At 42.5% G+C, this 15,781-nt stretch overlaps 1 protein-coding gene across 1 annotated transcript in view; it reads left to right on the top strand.

Annotated features, from left to right (window-relative positions):
* Positions 1-15,695, top strand: part of LOC110534798 (thrombospondin type-1 domain-containing protein 7A) — a 102,685-nt gene extending 86,990 nt beyond the window's left edge. The window contains exons 19-29 of the mRNA XM_090198003.1: positions 1,386-1,527; positions 5,084-5,199; positions 5,873-5,990; positions 8,208-8,353; positions 8,495-8,669; positions 9,057-9,230; positions 10,255-10,350; positions 10,489-10,574; positions 10,928-11,141; positions 12,020-12,107; positions 13,614-15,695. Coding sequence (XP_090054129.1) covers positions 1,386-1,527; positions 5,084-5,199; positions 5,873-5,990; positions 8,208-8,353; positions 8,495-8,669; positions 9,057-9,230; positions 10,255-10,350; positions 10,489-10,574; positions 10,928-11,141; positions 12,020-12,107; positions 13,614-13,704 — 1,446 coding nt within the window. The 3' untranslated portion in view covers positions 13,705-15,695. The remainder of the gene's footprint in view (positions 1-1,385; positions 1,528-5,083; positions 5,200-5,872; positions 5,991-8,207; positions 8,354-8,494; positions 8,670-9,056; positions 9,231-10,254; positions 10,351-10,488; positions 10,575-10,927; positions 11,142-12,019; positions 12,108-13,613) is intronic.
* The last annotated feature ends 86 nt before the right edge of the window (positions 15,696-15,781 follow it).

Here is a 15,781-nt window from a genome sequence, read left to right as displayed (position 1 = left end):
ATGAGGTTGTAAGTAACAAGACAATTTCCAGGACATAGACATATCTGAAAGCTTAAATTCTTGTTAATCTAACTGCACTGTCTAATTTACAGTAGCTATTTCAGTGAAAGAATATCAAACTATTGTTTGAGGAGCGTGCGCAATTTTGAACATGTGCCTAACAAATTAGGCACATTTAGGCAGTCTTGATACAAAATTTGGAACAGTAATGCAATGGTTCATTGGATCATTGGATTTGCACAAACACTGATGCCATCTAGTGGCCAACATCTAAATTGCACCTGGGCTGGAATAATACATTATGGCTTTTCTCTTGCATTTCTAAGATGATGGTACAAAAAAATACAAAATAAAGTTTTTTTATTTGTATTATCTTTACCAGATCTAATGTGTTATATTCTCCTACATTCCTTTCACATTTCCACAAACTTCAAAGTGTTTCCTTTGAAATGGTACCAAGAATATGCATATCCTTGCTTTAGGGCCTAAGAAGGCCAGCATTCCGTAATTGCCTCTTCACTGTTGACGTTGAGACTGGTGTTTTGCTGGTACCATTTAATGAAGCGGCCAGTTGAGGACTTGTGAGGCATCCAGTAGTCCACTAGTTAACCGCAGTAACAGGGGATACTGCCTTTGTCCACTCCTCCCCCTCTGACACATTTCATTGGTTGTAAAAGAGCGATGGAACTATTTTGACGTCACCTGCTGTTTTCCTGAAAGGGCACCAGCCATTGTTAATCACACCCCATTCTCTTTAAGTGCTTGACATGCTGACTTCCCACAATTCCAATCTCAACATGGAGTCGCGTTGGTACCAGTGGGACTTGTTCCATGTTTTATTCATGACGAATAAAACATTACAGCGATGGAGGTATTCCAGAGGCAGTGTTTTTCCCACTCTCACACTGTGTACATGGAATGGAAGGAATGTTAGGATGGAAAATCTATTTGAGAAGCATCCTCAACGTTTTTCCACACAATTCCTAAGCATGACATATTCCAGGAATGCCAGTAGAGAGGATATGGAAAAGTTGGCAGCCCTGGGAATTGGGAATGGCATGAACATGGAATCAGAACATGGAATTTTAATCCACTTTTATTTAGGACAATTAAATATGGAGAAAGAACTGGGAAATAATCCAGAAGCCCGCAAATTCACACAGTTGAATCGACTTTTATGTTCAATAAATATGGACATCACAGTGGCAAGGGCTCTCCATTGAAAAGGGGCTTAAGTTCCAGCTCAGTGATCAGTCTACGTAGAATTCTTATCACTTGCTGCAATATGGACTTGTATATCATTTAAGCTATAAGAAAAATGCACAACCCTCCCTCTTTTTTGCTCAATCCCTCCATGTTGACGTGAAAGTGTGCCTACCTTTCAGCCATGCAGCTACAACAACAGCAGGAAACGGACAGCCTACGCCATCCGGTCACCTGGAGAAGGGAGACAATGTCCAGACACCACAGAGAAGGAGCCATGTAGTCTGAACCTGAACTGCTTTCACTATTTCTACAACATCACAGGTAAAAAAATAAAATAAAATAAAAACGAAAGAATCGCAGAACATCTCACTTTGACATCTTCCATTTAGTTTGTCTATAAGTAGCTACTTTCCCTCATCAGTGGCTATCTACTTACACTGTTACTTAAAGGCCCAAATGCAGCCGTTTTTACCTCAATATCAAATCATTTCTGGGTAACAATTAAGTACCTTAATGTGACTGTTTTCAATCAAAATGGTCAAAAAGAAACAAAACTAGCTTCTTAGCATGAACAATTTCTTGGTGTATTAACTCCATATTGACTCCATCCCACCAAAACAAGCAGAAATGTCAGGTGGTCTTTTTAAACAGCTCTTACACTAAAGGGCATTAATCATCATTTTCACAATTTCCTAGTATTATTCCAACCTCATATGGTGGAAATATATATAAAACACAGGGAAATCATGTTTTTGACTGCACTGGGCCTATAAGTGTTCTAGTTTTACTCATACTGAAATAACTTTTCCCAACCATTGCAGTTTAAAAAATATCTATATACACACTATAAGGTAGTGTATTAATATTGCACACTCTTGGTGCAGCTACTCCAATTGCACACTCTATCTAGTTCTACTCCAAAAGTACTTGCCCCAATTAAACTGCACAGTCTTTTTTTGGTGGCTCCTCTGTGATTCCAGAGATTTGTAGTGTTATCTTCAATATTGTAGCTCTCTCTCCCTCTCCTCTCTCCGTCTGTTGCTCACTTCACTGCTAATCTGTAGCGCTCCTCTCCCAGCGGCACCCAGGCCTTTCAGGGCCACACAGTAACTATGTAAATAAAATACCAGTAGAGATCATTACTGGAAATGCTCTATTTCATGTTGCCAGGAACCATCTTGCCTCTGCTTGTCTGAATCGTTCTGTCTCTCTCTCCACAATCTCCCTCTTCGACTCCCCCGAGTGCCACAAAGCTTTGCAGCAGGAGTTGAGCTCTCAAAACAGCCGCTTAAAAACAGCCACTCATCTTTGTCAGAGTGTTGCAGGCGTTTGAGTGATCCCCGGGCCCCTCAGCGGTAGACAGGCTTCCTGGCTTTAACTAGAGCCACATGGTTATTTGACTGGGGGCTCTGGGACTCCAACTTCTCTGGATTCAAATGATATGCTTCACTTCAGAGGCTCGTTTATTTTGGGTCTGTATTAAACAGGTTGAACTGCAAAGTCAAGGTGGTGTCTGTAAAATTAGTTATGTGAGATGTGAAAGGGGCACAACACAACTTGATGTCTCTCTTGAACAGTGGTGCAAAGTACTTAAGTTTTAGTGTATAGTTTGAGTATCTGTACTTTACTATTTATGTTTTTGATTACTTTTACTTCACTACATTCCAAAAGAAAATGATGTACTTTTTACTCCATATATTTTCCCTGACAACCAAAGTTACTCCTTACATTTTGAATGCTAAGCAGGACAGGAAAATGGTCCAATTCACACACCTATCAAGAGAACGTCCCTGGTCATCTTCACTGCCTCTGATCTGGCGGTATAAGGGCACAAGACGATACCCAGATGCAGACACAGGAGGCAGATGGTTAGAGTCCAAGATGTTTATTAACAATCCAAAAGGGGTAGGCAAGAGAATGGTCGTGGACAGGCAGAAAGTCAAAACCAGTTCAGAGTTCCAGAGGTACAGAATGGCAGGCAGGCTCGAGGTCAGGGCAGGCAGAATGGTCAGGCAGGCGGGAATGGAGTACAGAAAAACAGGCAAAGGTCAAATCCGGGAGGACTAGTAAAAGAGAATAGAAACGCAGGCGCACAGGGAAAAACCACACTGGTTGACTTGAACATACAAGACGAACTGGCACAGAGAGACAGGAAACACGGGATAAATATGCCAGGGAAATTAAGCGACACCTGGAGGGGGTGGAAACAATCACAAGGACAGGTGAAACAGATCAGGGCGTGACAGGCGGACTCACTAAACACAAACACCTTATTTGTAAATGGCGTCTGAGTGTTGGAGCGTGCCCCTAACTATACATACATTTTCTTTTAAATAAAATTGTGCCATTTGGTTTGATTAATATAATATACTTCTACTTCTTTCTATTTCATCCCTTACATTTACTTTTGATACTTAAGTATGTTTAAAATCCAATACTTTTTGACTTTCACTCAAGTAGTATTTTACTGGGTGACTTTTTACTTTCACTGGAGTCATTTTCTATTAAGGTATCTTTATTTTTATGCAAGTATGACAATTCCACAATTCCTTTTGATCTTTTTACGTGCTCCTCCGTCACGTGTCCTAGTTCAGCTGTCAAAAGCATGGCAGAGCAGGTGTTACCAGCAGTCATGACTGTGTTCAGTTCAAGTGTTAGAGGTGTTCTCTATGCATCTGTTGCCAAACTGAATCAACTGCCATCAAACTCAACTGAGTAAATATCCTAACTTTAGAAAAGGGCTTGGGGTTGACACTGCCTTAAACAGGCTTTGACATCCAATGTACCTTGCACTTGTGCTTTGCACATATATCTCAAGTCTGGTTTGCGGCAATGATGTATATAAACACTAGATTACGGATGTTGTTTATTGGCCAAATGAAAGGCTTTGAAGGTACCGGTCGGACATATTGGTACTCCCCAGAAGAACGAGTCCTCTGTGTGAATATAAGGGAACTCTTTACAGTATTTCTATTAAATGTTTCAAGGAAGAAATAACATGGATTTAAGTATTTAAATATTGTAGTTGGCACAGCAACACTTTACAATCAAAAAATTATACTTTAAAGAAAATGTTTTTACATGTTTATTTTATTATTATTTGTATGTTTAGCTCACATAATAATAATTTCAAAGTATGCATTAAGGTGTCTGTAATAGAATAAATTTGGTAAAAACGAATGTAGAAATGAATTCACATGAATTTCTATAGCTTATTTTTACAACGGTGGTCAGGGTAGTAAAATGGTGGTGTGGTGGCTTCAAATCAGCGCTACCTATTAGCCATCTAGTGTATATATAAATCATTGGTTCGGGCCCTACAGTACACTGAGTATAGAAAACATCTTAGAACACCTGTTCTTTCCATGACAGACTGACCAGGTGAATCCAGGTGAAAGCTATGACTCTTTATTGATGCCACTTGTTAAATCCACTTCAATCAATGTAGATGAAGGGGAGGAGACAAGTTAAAGAAGGATAATCAAGCCTTGAGACAATTGAGACATGGATTGTGTATGTGTGCCATTCAGAGGGTGAATGGGCAAGACAAAAGATGTAAGTGCCTTTGAACGGGGTATGGTAGTAGGTGCCAGGCACACCGATTTGTATCAAGAATGGTCCACCACCCAAAGGACATCCAGCCAACTTGACACAACTGTGGGAAGCATTGGAGTCAACATGGGCCAGCATCCCTGTGGAACGTTTTCTACACCTTGTAGAGTCTGTGCCCCGACGAATTGAGGCTGTTCTGAGGGCAAAAAGGAGTGCAACTCAATATTAGGAAGGTGTTCCTAATGTTTATTATACTCAGTGTATGTTTGTGAGTTTGTCTTGAATTTGAGTGTGATTTTCATACTGGTCTGCCTTTTCCCCTCAGACTGGAGCACATGTCAGCTAAGTGCCAATGCTGTGTGTGGGAATGGCATCAAGACGCGGATGCTGGACTGTGTACGCAGCGACGGCAAGTCTGTCGACCTCAAGTTCTGTAAGGAGGTGAGGCCCTCTTAAACGCTCTATCCCCAACTCCTGATTACAATCCTTGCCCTAATTCAGGTCCACTATGATGAAATCCAATACTGAGTCAATACTAGTGATACTGAAATTGGACCGTTTCCAGAGTAACTGAACCATCTGTACTGTCAATATTTTGAAGTTGTGTGTCCTTGGAGTATTACTAATTTAGCTCAGCAGAGCAGCAGTAACATAATGTATTATCTCTTTGGATCAGTATCAGCCACAAGTGATTCTAGGCAAATAAAATGACAGGCATATACAGCATCTCCATAAAACATTTAGAAGTGTTTACACATGAGGATTGCTGTAGCCCCATCAGATTCAACTCCGTTTGTTCATAATCCATTCAGACGCTCTCAAATTGTCCCTTGCAGGCTGTAGAGGAAAAACTAACCTCACTGCTATTGAACCCATGGCCCAGTTTCAGTCCGGCTCAATCAGGGATAATAGGGTTTAAACAAGCCGGGTGCCCATCTTGTGCCAGAACAGAACCAGCAGCTCTTGGGAATTATAGGCTGTTTACCCTAGGGTTCAGACAGAAGTAAGAAGTAGTGGGTCTGGGCTGGCTGTAACAGTCTGTTGCAAAACCCCACTATGATAGGTGTTGTGACTGATACTGTTACTGAGTGATAATGATCCCGCTCTTTCATAGCTGAGCCTGGAGAGGAAGTGGCAAATGAACATTTCCTGTGTGGTGGAGTGTCCCGTCAACTGCCAGCTGTCTGATTGGTCGGCCTGGTCAGAATGCTCGCACACGTGTGGACTGGATGGTAAGACCTGATTCTCCTCCTATATCCTTATTCTGTCAACGGCTCCTACTTGAACGTCTGAGATGGTCAAGAAGAAGAAGTGAAGGACACTTAATGGGTTAACTTCTCCAGAGGGTCATCAAACCAGACTCATCTTGGTGGTTATATGATTATTGCTTCAATATGAGATGCAGTGCATGAGTTAGAGAAGGAACGTATGAATGTTCTGCAGTTGAATGCTTTGTTTGCCACAAATATCCTATTTAAGCTGAAATCCCAGAATATCTCAGGCAGCCATGGTTTGGGAAAAAACTAAGATTACAAACAAGACAAATGGCATTTAACACCGTCATACAGTGTCTTCAATCTCACTCTATTCCGTTCAACCAATGGCCTTACATAATAGAATGCACATCCCCCTACGTTCGCTGTGCTATTAACCCATGTTAAATCAACAGCTCCTTCATGCTGTCAGATGACCAGCGATCACAGGGATCTCCGTCTGCACCTACAAAAACAACACCGGCCCGTTTGAGACACATCACACTCTTAATGGGTTGGGAGAACCCCCCCCCCAAAAAAAATAACAAGACTGCTCATTGAACTGAGAGAGATTGCCTCATACGTCGCCCTGTAAAGTGACTGCTCTGTCCTTTGTTGTTTGTTTGTTGTGCGGCATCAGACAATTGATTCTGTCCTATTATGTCTGTCTGCTAGCGGCCCTGTGGGAAGCCCTTTGAAGTAACAGCCAGCCTGTAGCCTCTAGCACCTGCAGCTAAATCACAGGCAAGAGATAAGTGTTTTAATAGTGGTTAAAGGTGCAGTGGGGATCCTCACCTGATCTATAGAGGATGTTCTGTTGGCTAGAACAGGGTGTGAGGTAGAATTATGTCTGAGAGAGAGTGCTGTATTTTACCGTCTGATAAGGATAGCAGGTGTTCTTTGTTGTTTGGTTGAGGGAGAGGATTGCTGGCTCTGTGTTGGAAAATGAGCTGTTATGTGTGACCAATTGCAAAACAGAGACGGAGAAAGGGTAAGGGGTTTGAAAGAGCATGTGGCGTGGAAGCAATGAGATGGGTTTCTACGAGAGCGGTGGAAAGAGAGGAATGAATGCGAGGGAGAGGTGGAAATTGAGTCTGCAGTACTTGAAGTACCAGTGTGTTACAGCAAATCACAATCTGTGTGTGTGTGTGTGTGTGTGAGTGAGAGAGAGAAAGCTATCTTAATGCCTATACTTCATCTGAGATGATGCACTCTTAGTAAATCTACTGTATACATCACATTGCAAAGCCCTTTAGAATCAAGAAGGCTTACGAAATGCTCAAACTGCAGCCCACCCGATCCATTACACACAAGAGACTTCACCACCTCATATGGTCCTGTCATATAATAGGAAGGCAGTAGTTGTCCGAACAGAAAGGAAAAGTAATTTTGCTCAAGTGGAGGACTGGAAGTGGAGAGGTAATCAATATGGCTGGAGCACAGAACCGTGTAGCAGGCTTTTTCAAGAGCTGCCTTTGTCAAGTAGTTAGGGACGACTAATACAGTAACCTATAAATAATATAGTAACACACACGCAAAAGACGCACAGGAGTCCACACGAATACATATGTACATAAATACACACTAACTGTTTGTAGGCCTATACGGTAATTACATTTCTTTGCCAATTGAATGGTGAATGACCTGACATTCAAACATGAACTTTAGCAGACTGCTCCATTCTTAAGGAAGGAACAACACATAATTGACTTGCGTTTGTCTAGACGGAGCTCATGCATCTCCCTATTCAGACATCAGTCATATGTGGATGTAAATCACAGTCAAAGCTTCCTTTCTGAATGAAATAGTCTTCAACGTCTGCAGACTTTCTACATGTCTTTAGGTAGATGCGATACTGTAACTACTGCAGATGTAGAATCTTCATTTGAGTCAGTTTAGCTACAGCAGGAAAATAACACTCACCAACAGGAAATGTGAATTATTATCTGGATTATAATTCATGGACATTTTTGAAGGTGTTGATAGATTTTTTTTCATAAGGGGAAAAATGAAGTCTGAAATTTCAAAGTAAAAATTACAAACGTCAGGAGCCTTTTAAACCTCAAATACACTACACGGTATTGCCAGAAAGTTGTCCTGCAACAGGGTGATCAAATTAAGATCCTGCATCTGTACAAGACTAATTGTCCAGTGAGTGTCTCACATTAATGATGTCACTGCATTTTTGTGTTCCAGGGAGGATGTGGCGTAGCAGGGGGGTGGTGCAGGGGTCCCAGGGAGACGGGCGTCCCTGTCCCTCTCAGCTGGAGCAGTGGAAACCTTGTCCTGTTAGACCCTGTTACAGGTGGCAGTACAGTCCCTGGTCTGAGTGCAGAGTGGAGGTAGGCTACACCACACACTGTCTTATTCTCTCTTTGACCCTTGTACTCAGTTAACCTACACAGAGGATATGATCTGACTTTTTCGTGTGTGTGTGTGTGTGTGTGTGTGTGTGTGTGTGTGTGTGTGTATGTCTCCCCCAGGAGGTGGTATGTGGAGCGGGACTTCGCTACCGGAACCTGACGTGCTTCGTGTCGGACGGCTCCGGAGAAGGAGAGGCCAGCATGGTGGAGGAGGAGCTGTGTGGGGGTCTGGAGCTGGCTGTCAACAGAGACAAACTGATCATACTGAAGGAGACCTGTGTTCTGCCCTGTCCAGGTAAACAACCAGCTAACTGTATACAGCGCTCCTGTCTTATGTAGGTGTGTTGTTTTTTTATATTGTGCATCATGGTACAGTGTGGGTGGCAGCATAGATCTAGATTGAACCTATTCCTGTACAAGAAAAGCATAGAGAAAAAACAGCACAACACGCTGTGAATTCATAACATCTCTTTTATATGCAGATATTCACATACATTACTTCAACAACAATCTGCTTTGAGCTGTAATAGACGTTCTTCAACCCCAAGAGTTTAATAAGCCTGACTTGGTTAGCTTCAGTTGTGTTTCTTGCTCTGTTTCTCTATGCATATGACTCCAAATGGAACAAAGAAGCTAACAGCTGTGTGGTTCTCTCTCTCTCTCCTCTCTCTCCTTTCTGTAGGTGAATGCTACCTGATGGAGTGGTCTGACTGGAGCCCGTGTCTGAGTGTGTGTGCCAAAGGGGCCGGCGTGGACTTTGGCTCTGTCCAGGTGCGCTCGCGAGCCGTCATGGCCCAGGAGCCCGAGAATGTCCAGCTGTGTCCTGACCAGGATTGGGAGTCCCGACCTTGCACTGGTGAGATTGGGAGAACAGGGTTGTATTCATTAGGGCACACGAGCAAAGTGTTTTGCAACGGAAGATGAAAATGTATGTTGTTTTTTTTATTGGACAATTAAGGTAGTCCCTTCCCGCTTCAGTCCGTTTTCTTCCATTTGGTGCCTAATGAATACAACCCAGGTTTTATGTTTTCACCGAAGTCAAATAACGTTCTACATGAGGAATTCATTTTACCAGGTCAAAATATGGCAAAACAAATTCCTCATGTTTTTATACAGTACTAGCATGGTCCCTCAGGCATTTTATTCATGGGTTGGACTAGACTAGACTAGACAGTGTTACGTGAATCCCCAACCCCCCACTACGTTCCCCTGGGCTCTGGCTGGGGAGTCCCTCATTTTCTCACAAACTGCTGCGGCCGCCCCACGGCAGCCATCGCTGGGATGACCTGGTTTATAAGCATCACTATGGGCCCATGAGGGGATGGGGTGGCCCAGCGCTCTTTAACAAGGAGAGGAAGGGGAGACAGGGGGAGATGGAGCGAGACATGGGATGGAGAGGAAGAACAGGAGAGAGAGGAGTGAAAGCGAGAGAGGGGAGAGGTAGAGGAAGCAATATAGGGAATAGAGAGGGGGGGGGGGGGGGGGAATTAACAGCCCAGATCATTATACCCTGACAGATGACACTATAAAAATCTATTGTATTGATTGTAGCACTGAGAGAAAAATCCAAATGTTTAGTTAGATTGCTCATTTATGATAGAGTTGAACTGGTTGTGCAGGTGATTAGTTATCAGAGGGCTCCCTAAAGACTATGGGTCACTTGGAGCACTGATGGAGATATTGATAAAACATTAACAGCGTTCCTGCTAAGCCATCTAGCTAAAGCCTGAGCTTTTCATCCAGAATGTAAAACTCGAACCACAACCCTCTGTTCAATGAAGTTCCGTTTAATTCAGTAGAACTGATCTGAATTCAATTTGGCTCCGTTCTGTACCTGGCTTAATGGCTCATCGAGATCATTATGTCTTGTGCTCTTACAGATGGGGAGTGTTTTGAGTACAAGTGGATGAGCAGCACGTGGATAGGCTCCTCTCGCGTCACCTGGTGTCAGCGCTCTGATGGACTCAACGTCACAGGTAGGCACTGCTAAACCTTCAATGGTGCTTGCCTTAATGCACTTCTTTCCATATGCCTTATTAGAGTTGACATCAAAGCCTAAAGATCTTACCAATCACATGCCATCTGATCCTTCTTTGGTGACCTTTGACCTACAGGAGGATGCCCCCATATCAATCCTCCAGGGGACGACAACAACTCCTGTGACCCGCCGTGTCAATTGCCATTGTCCTTCTGCACTGAGGTGAGCTGTTCACGGGTAGTCTGTTGAGTGCGAGTGGTTCAGATTAGGTTTGTGCTCTGAACGCGTTGCACTCCAGTCCATTCTAGCATGGCCAGATAGTGACAAGCTGACAACCGTGGTTGTGTCTGAAAGCATTAATACCTGTCAAATCCTTGCTTCCTCCATCCTTGTCTCCTCAATTCCTTTCAAAGTGCATCAAAGGAGAGGATCCAAGGTCCCTCCCTCTGACCTCCTCCTCCAATTAGCTTTGAAAGGAATTGAGGAAACAAGGACAGAGGAAGCAAGGATGTGACAGATATTAGCATATTCAAACACAGCAGTGAACTATATTTGTGTAACACTGCCCTCTTCAGGCTGGTGTGTGTATGTGCGAGGAGGGCTACACAGAGGTGATGTCCTCCAGTGGCCAGCTGGACCACTGCACCCCCATACCCATTCTGGAGATCCCCACAGCCGGGGACAAGAAGACTGACGTGAAGACCAGCCGTGCCATCAACCCCACCCTGCCTGCCACCATACAGCCTGGACGCACCGGACGCAACTGGTACCTGCAGCCCTTTGGACCAGGTGAACCAGCTACGTGACTAGCCTAGATGTAGTGAACACACGTTCAGTAACTTGCAGGTGCAGGGTACAAAAAGTAAACCCATGAAAATGAGAGAGATGCTGCAGGGGCATTATTTCTTACAGGTGAAGCTACACCGACCACAGTAAATAGCCTTAACGGCTTTTGGTTTATGAGAGTTGCATTTCTGCACACACTTCCGACAATAGTAGATATAGCAAGAATGTAAAGTGATGGGAGGAGCAGTATGGATCAGAGGAAAATGTTTCTCTGCTACTCGTTCATCATTGCTAAATAAGTGCATGAAATGAAAAGGAAGCACTTGGCTGATGATTGGCTAGATGCTTCAGCAGGATTGTAGCCAATACAGGAGATACTATGTATTATGCTATTTTCTTGTGTGCTCTTAGCTAATATGAACTGATTTAACATTTCTAAAGACCAAAATGCTTGGTTAACCCCACAGTGCTTTCTGGTTAGAGTGCTGCATGTCACTGAGGCAGTAAGTGGAACTTGGGCTCTTACCATTTTTGACAGGTTGAGACTGTCTAGACATGTCCTTCAAAGCACAATTCAGACCAACATCTACAAAGCCAGAAATGAATGGAAATGGGCATATGTTGCCTTGCATTGCATGTCCACGTCCAGGACATTGCATGTCCAAACATGTCCATTTTGTAAATTGCGGAACTAAGTGGAAGCTCTGAAGACTTCTTTCAAAAGGATGCCATCACCAACCTTGTGTTCTTTCCAGAATCCAGTTCTGCTTGATGCGTGGGCAAAGTGCTTGACAAATGAATTGTTCTTCCCAATTCTGATTGTGTTACGGACACCGTCGGCCACGTAGCCAGCTGAACTGACAGCTCTCCCTCCTCCACAGATGGCAAGCTGAAGATGTGGGTATATGGTGTAACAGCGGGAGCCCTGGTACTGCTCATGTTCATAGTGTCTATGATATACCTAGCTTGGTGAGTCCGCTCTGATCTTGTCCTTTTTTACTCATCCATCCCTTCATCATTCATTCAAAATCCCCGTAGTCATTTTTTTGGGGGGGTCCGATTAGATTTGAGATTTTGAACATTTTAATTTAGTCGTTAGTTGGTTCATCCCCCCCCCCCCATCTTTTTGGTTTATTTATTGTTTTGTTGTTGTTTGTTTTGTTTTCTTCATGCCATCTGTCGCCAGCAGCAGTTACAGTGTCCTCCGCCGCCGTCTTCAGGCCACTGAGTCCAACGCCAATGGCACGGTGGTCTGGATGGGTCAAAATGCACATGAGTTGACTTATACCTGCCCCGATTGCCAAGAGTTGGGCCAAAGCAGTAGCCAAAGCAGCGGCCAAAGCAGCGGCCAAAGCAGCGGCCAAAGCAGCGGCTAAAGAGGAAAAAGAGACAGCTCTACAAGTAGCTGCAGTGCCAATCATTGACCCCTGACCTGTGACCCCTCCACCAGTGTCACATGACATGTCCCGCTTGACCAGCTGTGTGAAGTTGCTAGTGCAGGTGAAGTCCCAGGAAATCACCTTCTATGGGTCCCTCATACTGTAGGTGGTAGGCTCCGGATAGAACCTGGTCGTAAGTAGGCTTCCGACTTTAGGATGAGCTTACCTTCACCAAATAATTAACCTAAACCATTAGGGCAGTGGTCTCCAGACCCTAACACACCCAATTACTAATCAACATCTCAAGATGAAGATTAGCTAATTTAGAAGTGTTAGTTTTGGCCTGGAACAAAATCTGTGACCAGGCCTAGTGACAACTAATGTAACCATCATTGACTTATTCAACCCTTATTAAGACTCATTCTGACCTTTTCCTGAAGACTTATTTGTTTTCTTGAATGTAAAATCGCACAATGATGATGTCATACTGCCCTCTGGTGGCCATGACAGATAGCTACCATATTTTAGAGCAGGAGCAACATTCCCCTGCTTTTATCGAATCCCCTCTACCATCTCATCCCTGTTTATCCTCTATTTACCATACATTGTCACACACATGTATTATGGTGCTTGACTTGACTGATCACGTTCCCGTTACCATCAAGAAATATGGACAAATGCAGTAGAAGTAAGCGTTTACACATGCATCTTTTGAGGCATTAACAATTGCAGGACAACAATAGTGCTTCTCTTTTCCTAGGATGGTGATGTTTGCTAAATAGCTCTGTAATATTCTTGCACTGTCAGAGCCAATACAAAAGGTACTTTATAGCTCAGAGCCATAGAAGTCAAGTGAAGCATGGCCACAGATATTAATGCAAATTAACATACTAATACCTTTTAACTTGCTTTTTATCTTTTTGATATGCCCATTGTCTTTTCCCGAAATGTCAGTTTTATAGAGATATCATTAATTTGGAACAATCGCAGCGATATGTTAGAACTGACATAATAGTAATAGCCACTTTCTAGTGCTGCTGGTGTTTTACTTGATTGTAAGGCAGGGTAGTAACCTGTTGTCTACTCTTCCTCTTAGCAAAAAGCCAAAGAAACCAAAGAGACAGAGGCAAATGAACAACCGATTGAAACCTCTCACCCTAGCCTATGATGGGGACGCTGACATGTAGGACTCTGGGGTAGCCTAGTCCTCCAGAGACCTGCCCCACCTGCCGTAAAAACAAAGAGACATATCCCATCATAGGAAGGACAGGGATGTTTTCATCTTGCAGATCAGAAGAAGAAGACCAACGGCCATCTTGAATCCATTTTGGGTCCTCATGTGTTAATTGGAGATTGGAATTGAGGAAACATTTCTCCACTTAGACATATTTGGGTTTAGTCCATTTCAAGCAGCAGTTCTCCTTTTCCATTTTCTTTTGTGATATTTCCTTAAACAAAAGCCTTCACAGCCTCCACTCACTATGAGGAAAATGCCTTTTTTTTTGGTTTGCCCATTTTTTGCTTTCAAATGGAAGGGCTGCTGCTAAGAGACAAACTTTTCTGTCTTTGAACACAAACAGCACAAGCTCATTTCTTTGCCGTGTTTTTCTGCTCGTCACTGAAACGTTGAGTAGCTGGAGGCTTAGGATGCACTGACGGTTCGCACGTTGCCAAAAGTCACCGCAGGGAAGGGGAGGAAAATCTCCATGAAAAGGCTTGGATTCGTTTCCTTTCTGGATTTTGACTGAAATCTCATTCGGTCGCAAACAAAGAGATACTTTTGGTTTCCGGTTGATTCCTAGACAGAGGCCTATCTTGAAGGATAAACATATACAGACCGAGAACACAAGATGAGAAACCATCCCTGGTTACTGGATCTATTGCCTGTCTCCCTTTTGCTTTGTTTCAGGCACTATTATTGCACTATATTAGTGCAGCATGATATGCACATGATGACTTATATGTTGTATTGCCATAGAACATTGCCTCTCTTAAGACACAACCAAATGCAGTTGGAAACTAAATGTGAAAATAATAGGCATTTTCAAGACCATGGATACATGATAACTGGAGATGATGTCCACATTCTATAACACAGGGGGTGTGAATCAATAGTAAATATGTATAGATTTTATTTTGTCACAACTCGTTTTGTTTTTGGTCCAGTATCTTTTGTGGTCTATATACTGCAGTTTGTTTGGTATTGTCCCTCTCTATGCCCGAATGAAATCAAACAGATGACTTAAATGAGGACCATTGATTCTGTTCTTGCTTACAATGAGATATTTCCAATGGTTTAAATGTTGTAAATATGAAACATAGCCCATATGTACATGGAAGATACATGGGTAAATTGATTTTCTTATTTTTTAGATAACTTGTTTTCGCAAAAAACAAAACCCTTCTAAAGCTAAAACGATGTGTGTGACTACTATTGTATTTGTATCTAATTTCTAATGTCACGCAACTCTAACTTCTGCCTTATTGCCAATGATCAGCTATCTACAGTATCATATACATTCATGAAACCAACATATTTAATAATGGGTGCAGCACAGGTTTAAACTGTATGTCATTGATTCATCGGATGAATGACTGATGAATTTGGTGATTGATTGAATTTCGATAGAAGTTAAACGGTACCATTTTCTAGGACAAAAGGCTCTAGGAACAAGACTATTTAAATGTCCCTTTTTCACAATGACCCATATCATAGGTGCCCTTAGACATATTATAATGATGCAGTCGTTCTCCCGGCGTACAATATCACATCATATATTCTGTATATATATATCGAGGTCCATCTAAGCAGCCGTCAGTACAGTATATGAATACAGAGGAAATATGACGCCGCTGTTCTACAGTGGCAGAATTCGACCAGTCTGCCTGATCGCTAGAAGAGCAGTTGATGAGGAGAATGTTAACTTTTTTTTCCCTTTTAAATATTTTTTGAATTTTTGGAGAAAAAAAAAAAAAAAAGGATCAACATATGTGTACATTTATTTTGTATTGCACACAAATGTTTAGTTTGAATATTGCAAAGTGGGTGTATGCTATTACTGATGGTGGTTCTCTTGAAGCAAGCTGTGTGTTGTACAAAAAGATAAGACTCCGTCATTTTGTAGAGATTGTATCGGAAGTATTACTAAAAATAAATGAAGAAAGTGTTATAAACATACTAGGTTACAGTGAAAGTGTTGATGAATGCCTTTCTAGTGTACTGTCCATTATGTTAGATGTACCACTAGATGTCTCTCTAGACAC

Source organism: Oncorhynchus mykiss, chromosome 2 (genome assembly GCF_057628025.1).
Source record: "Oncorhynchus mykiss isolate SJ-2025 chromosome 2, ASM5762802v1, whole genome shotgun sequence".
Lineage (NCBI taxonomy): Eukaryota > Metazoa > Chordata > Actinopteri > Salmoniformes > Salmonidae > Oncorhynchus > Oncorhynchus mykiss.
The sequence above is the reverse complement of the archived record's forward strand: the minus strand, read 5'-3'. Positions and strand labels throughout refer to the sequence as shown.